This window comes from Centrocercus urophasianus, unplaced genomic scaffold (assembly GCF_019232065.1).
Source record: "Centrocercus urophasianus isolate 14NV4802_14NV808 unplaced genomic scaffold, USGS_Curo_1.0 seq_16, whole genome shotgun sequence".
NCBI classification, from domain to species: domain Eukaryota; kingdom Metazoa; phylum Chordata; class Aves; order Galliformes; family Phasianidae; genus Centrocercus; species Centrocercus urophasianus.
The window spans coordinates 31,772,769-31,786,842 of record NW_024884711.1 but is presented as its reverse complement, the minus strand read 5'-3'; the positions used below and the strand labels follow the sequence as shown (position 1 = coordinate 31,786,842).

Below are 14,074 nucleotides of genomic sequence, written 5' to 3'. Positions count from 1 at the left end.
ACGCATCCTAAAGGCTATTCCTCTCCACTCAGAGTGCAGGACAGGTCAGCTTAACTGCTCTCTGGAGGTGCCTGCCTCCCTCCAGTGAGGGCAAAAGAAGCTATGGCAACTCAGCAACTGTGATGGGACCCTAAAGGAACAAGAATATTAAGCAGAACATACCAAGACATACAGAGAATTTTGTGAGAAACTTCTTTGAAATCAGAACTTTTTTCAAGGCAGGTCTTGGCTTCCATGGTTTGGCTTCAGCTAAGTCAGCATTTTCTGAGCTGCAACTGACATCCTTTTCAGAGCCCACAGCAATGTTGTTTTCAGCAGCACTGATACCTGACTGTCTGCTTCCATCACATCCCAGCTCCTGTCTCAAAGCTGTAGTGTTCTTCTCCCAAATTCTGCAGTCCCCAGCCCTTCTCTGCCTGACAAAGACACAGAGCAAAAGGCTCCCTCCCTGCAGACAAGTCCGCTTGTTCTCGTCACACACTTTAGAAAAGAACCCAATGAATTGAGGGCAGGAACAGCAAAATTACACTATCACGCTTGAGTTTAAGCCACAGATGTCTAAAAAAAAAAAAAAACCAAAACAAACAAACAAACAAAAAAAAAAAAAAAAACACCACTCACTCCAGAAGGTCTTATAATGATTGATGCTAACTGCAACCAAAGCTTAGGGGAGCTAGGAAGCTTGGTAATCTGACATTCAACCAATAGGTACACAAATTCAATTTGGATTTTCATAAAATAATCTCAAAAGTAAGATGTATAAAATGAAAAAGTGATGTTAAGTATTCAAACAAGGGATGCAAAGTATTCACGTGCTATTTAACTACAGAGCAGTATAATAAACATCTTTTTTCCCTTGCAGCCTGGTGACAATGTTGTTAGAGCTTTATCATACTCAGCTTTTTGTGTATGCTATATTCCTCAGCAACATGGGTCACAATATATGCTTAACAGCTGCCTGAAAGACATGGACTAGGCAAACTACAATGTAAAAAAAAAAACAAAAAAACCTCATTTTGTAGAAGAAAATACGAGTATTTACTAAAACCTTGATGCATCAAATGACAGTTGTAGCCAGGCAACTTTGATCTTGAAAAAGAAGCAAAAGCCACTTTGCCATGACTGCATTTCCTTTTTCCCTTCTTCCACACACTGAGAGGTACAATGAAGGGTGCCAATGCCATTAGCTGGAAAGTGAAAGAAATTATGCTAATGGAGAGAAAAACACCTATCAGCCATCAGGATACTTACAGTACTGAAAAGCACAGAAGGAGATGAGCAGAAATACCAGCCTTGCTCTAAACCACCCTGCTCGGTTCCCAGCCTGCTTTGGCAGAAGCAATAGTTGACAAGTCTTTTTTTCCCCCCTCTAGTTCTTACATCTCCATGTTTTACATCACTCAGCCTCCCACACATTGAGCCACACAACATGGAAGAAGTATCCAGATATCTTTCTACCTCTCTTTCAGCACACTGGGATAGGAAAGATACTTCCATTTCATAACACATTGCTACCATTGTCCCGACTGTAGAAGTTGATACTTTGCATCTGACTATCTCAGCCAACATACCCACTCATACCTAGACCTTACTTCGGGTAGTGGTTGCCCTTCTTTTGTAGCAAACCTCACTGCAACTTCATATTATACTATTAGTAGCTTGACTCTCCAGTTGAAAAACACCTTCCTTCCCCAGTGCAACCCTGGAACTGCTGAGTGTTACTTCTTTAGATGCATAACCATACTCTGAACATCATATAGCAGAAAAGAGGATCTTTTTTTTTTAATAAGTATACACTTCAGCGAGTTATACATGCAGTATCTAAAAGGCAACATGAGAAATTACCACACAAAGTAGGTCAGTGAAGGATCCAAAACTAAGCCACAAGATTTGAGCGTTAATTATGCTCCTTTTTCTCCATCAGACACATATGTAAATCATGCTGTCACTGCTCATTTATGGAGTTGCAAGGAAGTTTTATACATATTTCATGATTGCTAGGGCTCTCTCTGTGACGACAGTCAGCATTAGGAAGCATCAGAATTGCTAAATGTCTCTCTCCAAACACCAAATTCAAGAGTGTGACAGCACAGAGGATTCACTTAAGGCTACAGGCATGACAACAGCTTCACTGCTCAGCTTCCTTTATTTTATCCAGGAGTTACTGCAACACCTTTCTGAAGGCTCTGGAGACTTCTTACCCTTAATAAGGTCTCTTTGACCATGTCATTCTTCTCTTGAACCCTCATGCTGGCTGCCTCTTCTCAATCACATCAGATAGGCGCTAGTTGCTCTTACTGTCAAGAACCATAGCAGTCCTAATACCTTCTTTAGGCAGTAACAGAGCTGCTCCTATCCTCACAAGGCTGATATCCATTGTTGACTAACTGTATGCATGTCATATTTTCTCTTCTGCTTTGAAAGAACAGCGATAGCAACCAGAATGCCACATTGCTACCCTCAAGTCCTCCTTAGTAAGTTCCTGCTGCAATGCTGACAAACACATGCAGCTGATTGAGGTCACAAAGCAGTCCTCAGAGGAACAGGATTCTAAACTTCTTACTGTACATTCAAAAATATTTTGATTTTTAAATGTTCTCATAATGTTGTGAACAACGTGTTCTAGTATGTGGAATATTATCTGTAGTAATAAGTAGATAATAACATTACATGCTCTAAGAGGAGACTGTATAGCATTGATAGTATCATTGTCAGGTTTAGTGTGCTCATATATGGATACTAAACAGGACTGGGGCATCCTTAAAATAACAAGGTTGCTAGACAGCATGAAGGAAACGGACTGCTGAAATTGTACAGTCTCATGCTGTGCTCCATGGACTGTTAGCTGAACTCAGCAGAGCTTTGCAAATATTCTTAAGATAAGCCAATTCTTAAGATGCACATACTAGGAGAAGCAAAACACCTAAAAAGAATGCCTGGACAGTCTTTCTTGAAGTTCATCACTACCAAATGGGTAATTCTGTAATCCCTTGGTATTTTTCGTCCACCTCACCAGAAATCAGGATTCTTTTATTCTTTTATTTCCCTACTTCAAGTGCTGAGGGAACGGAAAAAGCAAACGTACTTCTTTAGAGAAACAGGCTCTGTACAAACTATTCCACAACTTCACATGATTTCTCTGCTTAAGATTACATTGGAACCAGAAAAGAAGTTCCTAAAAAATGCTTTGATAATATAAAAAGCTCTATTTTGGGGTGAGAAGTCACTTCACCCACATTCTCCCCTATGAGGTTGTTTCAAATCAAAATGTCCTTTTTTAAAATCACAAAAATCCTAGTTCCTAATTATAAAAGCATACTAAGAACAGTAAAATACAATAGTTTATGACATTCACAAACCCAAATATATGTCAAACAGGACAAGCATAGCTATTTAACTTTTGAAAACAAACTGAGATGTTTCTTGGAGTTCCTGCCTCATCTGTGTAGGAAACAAACTACAAAATAGCTACATGGTGGTTCTTGGCTTCTTACTGAAGAAAGCAAATAAAAGCCATGCAATACCTACTATTTCTCCTGCTGTTGTACTTTCAGCCTCCAACCAGTGTTTCCTGGGTTGTTCTTTGTAGTATATTTCAGGTAAAGGCTATGCTAATTGTTCTCCCCAACTGATCAAGGCCTGCACGTTCATCTATAAGATGCAATATGATCTAACCTCTCTGCCTCTATCTTCCATCAGATAATTCCCAATTATCTTAGGTCTGGTCCCTTTCTAACTAACATCCAGAATGGAAGAAATGCATTATGGTATGCCCTGCCTTAGCTGTGTCACTTTGTTGATGCCAACTGACATGACACTGCTAGGCTGATTCATTCTAAGTATAATGCTTAAGTGGTTTCTTTTCAACACAGACTCAATAAGCCAAATTCTTCTACCTGTCTCTTCAGAAACACATGACAAGGCTTAAAAAACTGACAATCATCTCTTACAATAAAGAAAATATTCTTTATTGCTAATTGACTAGAAGAGCACCCTCACAGGGGCAGACGTTCATACTACGTGCAGGCTATAGAGAGAAGGGCATTACTGAACTGCAACTCAAAACTACTGATATTCATAGAGATGGGTTTCACTCAGTCATCCTTGTAGGTGTTCCCTTAAATATGTTGAATTGAGCAAGTTAGGTTCCTTTGTTACCAACACCCCCACTAATTATATTAAAAGCTCTTGCATATTAGTTTTCCTTTAATTTAATTATTTATTTAAAATTCTATACCACTCTCAAATTCAGGTCCTCACTGTGTAGCATTTGTCTTAACACAACTTTCTTCTTCTATTAATCCTGTACCAGCATGACTGCTACAAAAAGTGTTGTCATGAAAGGTTGTTCAACATTACTTTCCCAAGTAATCATTATGGAAGTTTTATAACTAATTAGATACAAACTGAAAGGTTATATCAAAGTAGGAAATTGACTCTTTTTTGGTACTTTGTTAGAAAAAACAATATTGATAAATAAGGTGTTTTTTTTTTTTAAAACAGCAACAGTTCCTACTCTCTCAGAAGCTTATTTCCCACTCACTACACTGCAACTTCAAAATGGTTTTTGAGATCATTTAAGTAATCTGCACATCAGAACAGAGACAGAAATACAAAGAAAATAAAATCCAAATGGTTAAAAGAAAATGAGGAATTTCACTTCAAATTAGAAATACTTCCTATTAAGATGCTTGCTATGAGGTAATTATTAAGCAAGGAAGTTAGGTCAAAATACTGTGCTTACCCAGAATTACTCTAACAGATCTTTCCTATCATTTTGAAGCGACTAGTTTTATTTTCTATAGGCAGAAAACGTCAGACACCTAAATCAACAGATCAGGTCCTAACTACATTTAATGGAAATTAAATACTTCTTGACAGCCAGCCCAATTATTCCCAGTCAGAAGGCACACCTTCAACCTGTATTGTGAACATCCACTGCCTCTCCATTGAGATCTTTGCCTCACTGAAGGCCTTACAGTGAGCAGCAAACAGAAGTGACAATTTTAGTTAAAACTTCAATATTCAGCTATCTTGTCCTGGAATTTGAGAGCGCAGATTCAATAGGTAATGACTCAAGTAAGGATAAATTCATCTTGGAAAGCAGAGATGGAAGATGTGGGATACTTCACACCAGAACAGGAATAATTTTGTCATAAACACACCCAAAGTCTTTTCCATTGTGACTAACATCATGATTTTATGAGAATTCAAATATTTGAGACTGATAATCTCACAAGAACCCTTTACAGAGTCACCATCCCTAGAAGTGTTCAAGCATTTAGGTGTTGAACTAAGGGACATGGTTTAGTGGCAGGTGGGCAGTTATACTTGGTGATTCTATGATTATAAGTGCAATATCAAACAACTACAGAGAATCACCCACTGAATTCTTCCAGACTAATTTCACGGTGATCAAGCAGACCTCCATGAAAATAACCTTCCTGTGCACAGCTGTACTACTTTATTTCCATTTCATCACATCAGAAATGTTTAATCCTTGGCAGAAAGATTAGGCCAATTATTTGGGCTTCAGAAATAGACATATAGCTCCCTATATGAAGAGCCTTTCTCTACAGTAACCTCCCACCTGAACAGAAATAATATCTTCAGTTCAGAAAAAATTCAAAACTCTAAGTTGCTAAACAGTAGGAAGACATTTCATAGAAGTCTCCTATACCTCATAAGGAATACTGCTATAGATGTGTCTTGTCCCATATTATTCTATAGATATCTATAGCTGATCTCAGAGACAGGCTAGAGGCTAAAAGGACTTCCATACAATTCAAATGTACATGCAGCAATATGGTAACACTTACACACTGTGGTGACAATTTTACATGACTGTTGTACTAAAAACGTCAGTACAGTTCATATAAATAACATTTAAGACAGAATTGGGAGAAAAGAAATCTGAGAGCTATCTTTCCATATGGGCTGTAGATATGTAGCATGGAACATGCTTTTGAGAGCTGCGGTTTTTGCCCCCCTCCCCCTATATTTCATACACTTCAAAAGCAAATACAACCTCCACACACTCCTCCAATAGAAACAGAAGCATCTGCAAGCTAAAGATTAATTGTCGTCTTTCAAAAAAATGCGTATAAATTCAAGACAACAATTTTTATAAGCTTTAACACATCAACTGAAATCCATTACACTCATGGATCTATGTGTGCAGTGACAGAAGGCATCCAAGATTACCCCACATACCCCATATACTGGCACTTACACACAGCATGGCATGCAGAGAATAAAAACAGAACTTGTACTCCAGATGTAGCTTATGTCTTTCACATTATTAATAAAAATCCAGGCAAAATATAAAAGTTCAGATATAAACACTTAACAGTTTCTTCACATATATAGTGATTGTTCTATAATGGCTATTTGGTATCCATCCTTTGCAGGACAGAAGTTTCACAGATGGAGTTTCAAATGCCCAGCAGACACAAAAGAAGCCAGATTTTCCAAAGAGCTGACTTCTTTTCAAAGTCAAACCTAATAGTTTGCATTGGAAATGATAAAAAATTATCTCAAAAACATTTTCTCAATCCAAGTTAGAAGAATTTGGAAAAGCTTTAGAAATTAGGCATTTTCAGAATTAGAGAACATGAAGTATTTGGCAGGAGCTATGTATACATTTAACTGACATTATAAAATACAACAAATTTTTCCAATTCAACCTTGCCAAACACTGATCAAACATCAGTAAAGAGAAAGTTTTTGCAGAATAGACTCCAGTGAACCTATGAAAACAATAATGATCAACCTCTTTGCTCCTAGATTAGTCAAAATTAAAGACCTAAAGATGGAAACAAATTACAGGCCTGGTCATACTCTCATTCCATTTTCAACAATATTTGGCAACAGATTACTGCCTTAGTTCACTTGCCTTATTTATCTACTTAAGCATCTGTGTGAACAAAAAAACAACCTGTAATTCATTTCTAACATTTATTTAGAACAAAATTAAAGTAACCACTATAATGAATTGTTACATCACACCTTAGTCATATTTAAACAAATAATATTTCCACAACATGCTTTTCAGCAAAGAAAGGTCATAGCAAATCTTATCAAGTCCTATTAGCGCTTATAAACTTATTTTGAAGACATAACACTATTAGTATAAATATGCCATACATTAAAAGAATGCTGAAACTGGGGGAGATCATTAATTCATCAACACTCACAAGACCACTATTCATCACTTCACATGCAACCACTAAGGAAAGACAACGAACAACTTTCATCTAGTTCACTGAGCTCATATTCAATGTGGGAATACTCACTTGAAGAAAACTATATTAAAAAAATATTTACCTCAAGAACAAGCCAAAGCTGGTCTCCATTTTTCACATCTTTCTTGTAGTACATGCCATAGAATTTGACTACATTGGGATGATCAGAGAGAGCTTTCAAAATGTTGTACTCAGCTTCAATTTCTTCATCAATATCCTAGTGTCACAAATGAGAAATACAAAGCAGAAAATCATATCTGTCAAAAAAAAGAAAGGTAAGACTTCCAGGCTATTCAAATTGAGTTTGAAATAGCGCAAAGAAAAAACCATGTAAGTATTGATATACCACCTGAAAGTCTACAAAGCTTGGTTGTGTTTTCTCAATACAAGTTATATTTTTTCCTTGGTCTTCAGTTATTTCAAATAACAAACATATGGGGCATGACAGAGGAGCCCTCAGAAGAAGAGGCAAAGAGCATTTCAAGGTGAAGCCAGTACAGCCCACAGGTGTGCTGATGCAGGCTGGCAAGTTTTCAGGAGAGCATGCAGATGCCTTGGGCAATCACCAGTTACTCCCCCAATCTCTAGGCTACCCCCAGTCACTGGGGACTGAACAACACAAGCCACCTATGCACTGAAAGAGCTCACTGAGAGATACTATCGTATTGTTTTACTCATACTCAGAATATATGCAGTCTATCTGTGCCACAGTTTAGTGGCAAAACAGCTCAAGTCATTTTCCTCCCATACAGTTTAAAACTTGAACAAATGTTGTTGCATACCTGTTCCCAAAATTAATTTACTTTTAATACAATTTGCTATTTACACACAAATATAAATAGATGACAAATTGTAGAGGAAGGCTACCTGTGAACTCCACTACCCAAATGAAGTATTTCCTATCAACAAAAAGCCAAAAACTTCTCTCAACTTCCTCACCACCACCAAATGGATACTTTGTAGTCCTAGTGAATGACAGTTCTTCTCATTTATCTCAACCAAACACACCTGTTCTTAGGAGGCATCAGCACACTTGTTTCCTACGTGGGACTTTCCAACACTAAATCCAAGTTCCTCACATTAGCCTTTGGCAATTTTTTTTATTTTTTTTTTTTATAAAGTCTCAGACTGTCACCAGGATCTTCAGGAATTAGGCTATAAACTTCCATATTGGGATTACAAGATTAAGTCTTCTCACAAGGAGGAGCTTTTTTTTTTTTTTTAAAACTGGAGCAGCTGAAAAGCAGCAGAATTTTTCTCCTCTTTCAAAAAAAAAAAAAAAAGATTACATGAATTTTCCCACCTGCATAACATAGAACACAGTCAATTTAAAAAAAGGAATCAATAGAGATTTGACTCCTGAGGGGTACTCAGATTTTACGAGACTCTTACCATTATGAGGAGAAGTGGAGAGAATGAAATTAATAGAATATTTCTGTGCATACTAAAAAGAAAAATCTTCCTCTGCATTTTATGAAATAACAGAAATTGATATATTTTGTTAAATTTAACATATTTACCTGCATAACCAAAGGGAGTGACTCTTCTAGAAATGGCAAAGAATAATTTTGTGTAAGATTAGATGTAAAATAACAGCTAAGCATCTTAATGTACAACAGCTCTTTCTTATAGCCTTAAGGACAAGACTAAGATTGTTCTCAGTTCCATCTTCATACATTATCATCTCAGCACCCTCACTTTGTTACTTCACTTTCAAAAATCTGAGCTGTTATTCAACATAAAGAAATCAGAAAGCTCTAAGGACTGAACATGGAGTTTGTCACCTATGATAACATCATTTCTTAATTCAGTTTGGAAATATAAGTTAAGCTTAGTAATATAAAAGCACTTTTTTCTGCTCTATTCTTCAGTTCAATTCTTATGCTGCACTACTCTGAAATTGTCTTTAAAGAAAAAGTTGTAATATTTAAAGAAAATAAATAAAGTACCTTTTTCTTCATTGCAATGGCTCCCTCTGCAGCCATTAATAATACTTTCAGTTTAAACAAAAAGGACTTGTTTATACCTTTCACTGTTGAAACAGTGGATTGCCATTTTAGTACTAACATGGAGGTACAGCAACTACTTCAGACCTCCTGTAAATAGGAGGGGGAAAAGGAAGAAATATATTCTTCTTATGCTAAGAATAGCATAAGTCAAAAGTTCAAGTCCTGCACTTTGATGCATTACTGGCTCTCCTCTATGTAACAGTACCCTCAGCTCACACTGAAAAACACCCTTAATTCTAGGTAACAAAAAAATCCACGAGAAAATTTGATAGAACTGAAATCTAGTTTTACAGCAAAACTATAATTCTAATAGAAGTAGATCTGAATAATATTACATATTACAACGTGCTGAAAAAATGTTTTCAGTGCTTCCAGTTGGACATTCTCTGTTTATGGGAAGTCTGAGAGCTTCCAATGCATTTGAATTTACCAAGGTCCATTTGTTTAGCCTTTGCAAGGTTATTTTGTTTACTTGAGGAGAGGTAGATGGTATTGCACTGAGATGAGCCTCCTTTTGCTTCTTTGAAAGCATACTCATCTGAAGCAGATCATCAGGAAATAAAATGATAAAGCATGACAGTAAATTTTACAATCCTTTTATGGACTTAAAGGCCACAGTAACATTATTCTGACATTGATATGTAGGGGTAGACAGAACCTTGTGTGGCTGTACAGCTCCAAAACTGCTGTGTTTCACACAGCATGATGTGCTCTTCTTCAGTTGCCCAGAGAATTGTGTAATGGAAGCACTTGCCTCATGTGTAAGCATAAGATATAGGTCACAGAGCCAGAATGCAGTTACAAGGAGAAACGGTCTCTTACTGCTACAGTTCTTGCTGCTAGGCAGTCTGTAGCTTGTATTCACATTGCAGATTCAGAACAAACCACAGAGCAACATCTGCCACCTGAGACCTACCATCCTGATAGAAACTGTAACAATATCTTGAAAGTGCAAAAGATAAGCTCAGAGGAGCCGCCTGGAAAAGGAACAGCTCCTTGTCCTTTTGCAGGTTGGCATTCTCAAGAAAGATCCCACACCACATGCTGTGCCGCTGAAGTTGACAAATCCACCTTTATGAACCCGGCTACTAACATTCTTCCTACAGAACATTTATCTGCCGCCCAAACATCAGCTACGCAATACAAAACCACGCTGTCTGTGCAGGAGCTACTGCCTTCACATTTTCTGTATGAGAAGATAGATCCTGCTGTGATATATACATAATCTGACACATTCTGAAAATGCAGAACCAACAATAACAATAATGAAGTACGCAGTTTTATTTTTTAAAATGTCACTCCTAGCATGTCACCAAGCTGAAAGCACAGACTCAAAATTGATGTCTGAAGGGACATCTAAGGTACTTAAAGATGTGTAACTTTCACAGTGTGCAGAAGAGAGGAAAAGGAACACAATCAGAAGTACAAGAAGCTAGGACTCCTAACTTCCTTCCAGGTAAGGAAAAAAACCCAAGCAATTTAAGTAACTTACATGAACAGGATCCAAGATTTTGACTGCTGCTTTGCTGCCATTTTTCTTATTTAATACCTTGAAAACTTTTCCGTAAGTTCCTTTGCCAATAGTCTCAATTATTTCCCAGGTATCTGAGGGGTCAGGAAAACTATCAAATATTATTGTTTTCCCAGTCAATGGAAGCATCTCAACTGATGACTCCTAGAAAAAAGGGGAAATTTCCAAATTCAGTGAATAAATGATCATTCACAATTTCCTACAAATAAGAAATGAAATACATATTTCAGATTCAAACACTAGAAATGATTTTACACAAAGTATGCATGTACTGAATAAGAAACAAGAAAAGCTGCACTTAATACAGGTTTTCGATACAGTACCAAATAAAAGGAAATTCAAGTGGTCTTCTGTATTAATTTGAGGCTTCAGTGAAGTCACTATTAGTTTTGTTATGAGAAAGCTTAAGTGTCATTGTGGAATTTTTCTGAAGGGCAGGGCAGTGGGAATCAAGCTCACTGCTACGGTTACATAAAATCCTCTGGACTCCTGAATTTTTGTACAGAACTCACAAAGCCAAACAGCAGTAGATCTTTCCACAATGTTATGGTCTTCTGACAAGCAAGCATTCAGAGTGATGGAAAATGCACTTATTGATGTGCACTCCTGACACCTATTTTACATACTGTACAGGAAACATTACACCTATGCCCTAGTCAGTGGTGGATACAATTCATTACCACATGCTTTTATACCTACTATACAACACCTACAGAGTTAAAAACCAAATCAAAACAACCAAACAAAAAGAAACCCCCACCTTTACGAGTTAACCCAGTACACACGTATTAAAAATGATGTTCTCATATTCCCAGCATTAGAGCCAAGACCATTAGAACAAAAGAGGCAGAAAATAGGAGACTCAAGCCTTACTGAGTAAGGGAGAATCATCTTCATATAATTATTTCTAGAATTTTGTAACTTGTTTTACAAGTATTGTAACAGTGCAATTATTTGGGGATTTTTCAAGTCAACAACAAAAATTTATACACAAAGCAATTCTGCTATACTCTACTTTTTTTGACAATGAAGTCAACACCTTCAATTTCAACTTCATCTGTTGCTGCCAGCATACCAGACATCCTTCTTTATTCATCTGCTTATTCATGTAACCATATCACTGCACTATAAATGCGGAACATAGCCCCCTCTCCCCCCCCAGAGGCAGTTGAAATGGACTGCTGCACAAACATATGTTGTACCAGGTCTTTAAATTACCCCATATGCATACTGGCATATCGCAAACTCAGACAAGTTTTCTTGGTCTCCTGGGGAACTTCAGGTTCAGGATTCTTCCCATTCTTCTACCCTTGGCTGATTAGCTTGCTAATCATGCAGAAGACAGGTTCTACTCCTCTCCCCTTTACCCCCTTTCTTTCCCCCCCCCTTCTTTTCAATACATTTGACTATTACCAACCTCTATACCAGCTCATGAAGCAAAGTGGAGTAATACACCCTTAACATCAGGAAGCCTGTAGAACTCTGTAGCACACTGAGCACTGTGACCCTTGCCCAGCACCTTGATTTCAAGGGTTGTAGGAGCAAAGTGACCTGCTTTTATCTCTCATAACAAAATGTCCCTTAACACAAATCCAGGTAAGTGTCAGAGCAATGGCAAAGGATGAAGAGTTGGAGAGCTAACATGCAAATCCCCAAATTCCTACTTCAGATTTAAGATTTTCTCGTTCCTCCTGTCCATACTTTCCCCGGGATTCCAATAAGCAAAACCCATTCCGGAGGTTGACTCCAGTCTCTTTCTAAAGTATTACCTTTCTACCTCACGCCTATTATTTATCCATGCCCTGAAAGCTCCACCATTTCCAGCTAAACCGATCTCTTTCCCAGAAAACAAAGAAGTTTTATTTCAACTTCTGTCTGGTTTTTACTTTTTAGAATAAAGTCAACTGCCTGCCTTAGGTTTCACTAAATATTCAAACCACATTTGGATTTTTTTGGGGGGGAAAAAGGTGGAGAGCAATAAATGGGTACCTTCACAAGAACCAACACATGCAAGTCAATTGCACTCAAGATATTTTTTACAGAACACATAGTTTTACATCAGAATTTAGGCCCTACTGTTTTGCAAGAACACACAGCATGCACCCCCAATCCAGGCAGTTCACAGGACAAACACAGAAGTTGGAAAAGGAAAAGTCATTTCTTGCCTTTCAGGAATTAGTGCTGAAGATGCAGGAATTAAGGATCACGTCTAGCTGGTGCCAGAGCCAATGTGTGGAACTCTGATACCCTGAACTTCAAAACACACCCTTAATCAAAGGTGCCTTCTTCCACACGTGTCACAACAAAGGGCACATTCAAAACAGCCAGCCTTCATTAATCCCCTATACATTGACAGGATGCAGCTGAAACTGGCTCCCCAGACAGAGTGCCTGTTGGCAGCAGAGATGGCTACAAGGAGAACTGTTAGAGGGCTGCGGAAATATGGCCCTGCACGCGTTATCAGCTACCAGCAAATGCTGCTGGAGGCACTGTCATGCGCTGGCATTTTCCTCCACAAATCAGACCAGTTACACCTTTTCTTGTCTCAAGAAAAGCCACAACATACTTACCAATGGCACATTCAATAACTGACAGTGTTCAATAATTCAAAAAGAATTACTCAGCATAATCCCTTGTCTTTTGATTTGCAGCTTCAAAAAAAAAAAAAAAAATCACAACTTGAATAAGTTACAGTAAACAAGCACCTGCAGATAAATTGTTCAGCTTCCACTTCTGTTATTAAAAATATATTCAATAGAATGATTTTGAGTGTTCTGTTCTTGAACAGAATGAACAATGTTTTATTACATCTCAGTGAAGTTGCAACAGTTGATAGTGATATAATTTCATATGTCAGCAATAAATAGGACCATCTCTGGAATATATCTGGATATTCCAATAACAGAGTGATTTATCAAACTGCCCACTATTAAAAACTTTCTTTGAAAACAGCTTATGATGTAATCCAAACATCTGTGCTTGGAATAAAGTCTCAAGCCTCCATAAAAATCCCTGAAAATGCCTGGGGGGAAAGTGCGTGCTTAGAGAGAGACTAAGTTCAGGGCCTTTAGAAACAAACAAACAGTTGAGGGGATTGCACCACAAAAAGCCAGTGCTGGGGTGGTTTTTTTTGGTTGATTGTGGGTTGAAATGAGGTTTATTTGTTTGCTTTGGTGATGATGGTAGTGTTTTTTGTTTTGTTTTCCAATAAGGGGGTGATGTGGTGTCAATATTGTGTTTATCACAGTTACAACAACAAACTGGGAGATATTTTGTCAAATAAGCCAGCT

The 14,074-nt window shown here is 37.6% G+C and overlaps 1 protein-coding gene across 1 annotated transcript in view; it reads right to left on the bottom strand.

Moving 5' to 3' along the window:
* The window catches only part of LOC122159502 (myosin-IIIa-like), a 34,145-nt gene extending 23,232 nt beyond the window's left edge, over positions 1-10,913 (bottom strand). The window contains exons 1-2 of the mRNA XM_042817163.1: positions 10,746-10,913; positions 7,327-7,461 (exon numbers count right to left, since the gene is read on the bottom strand). Of these exons, the coding sequence (XP_042673097.1) occupies positions 7,327-7,461; positions 10,746-10,913 (303 nt within the window). The remainder of the gene's footprint in view (positions 1-7,326; positions 7,462-10,745) is intronic.
* Positions 10,914-14,074: the final 3,161 nt, after the last annotated feature.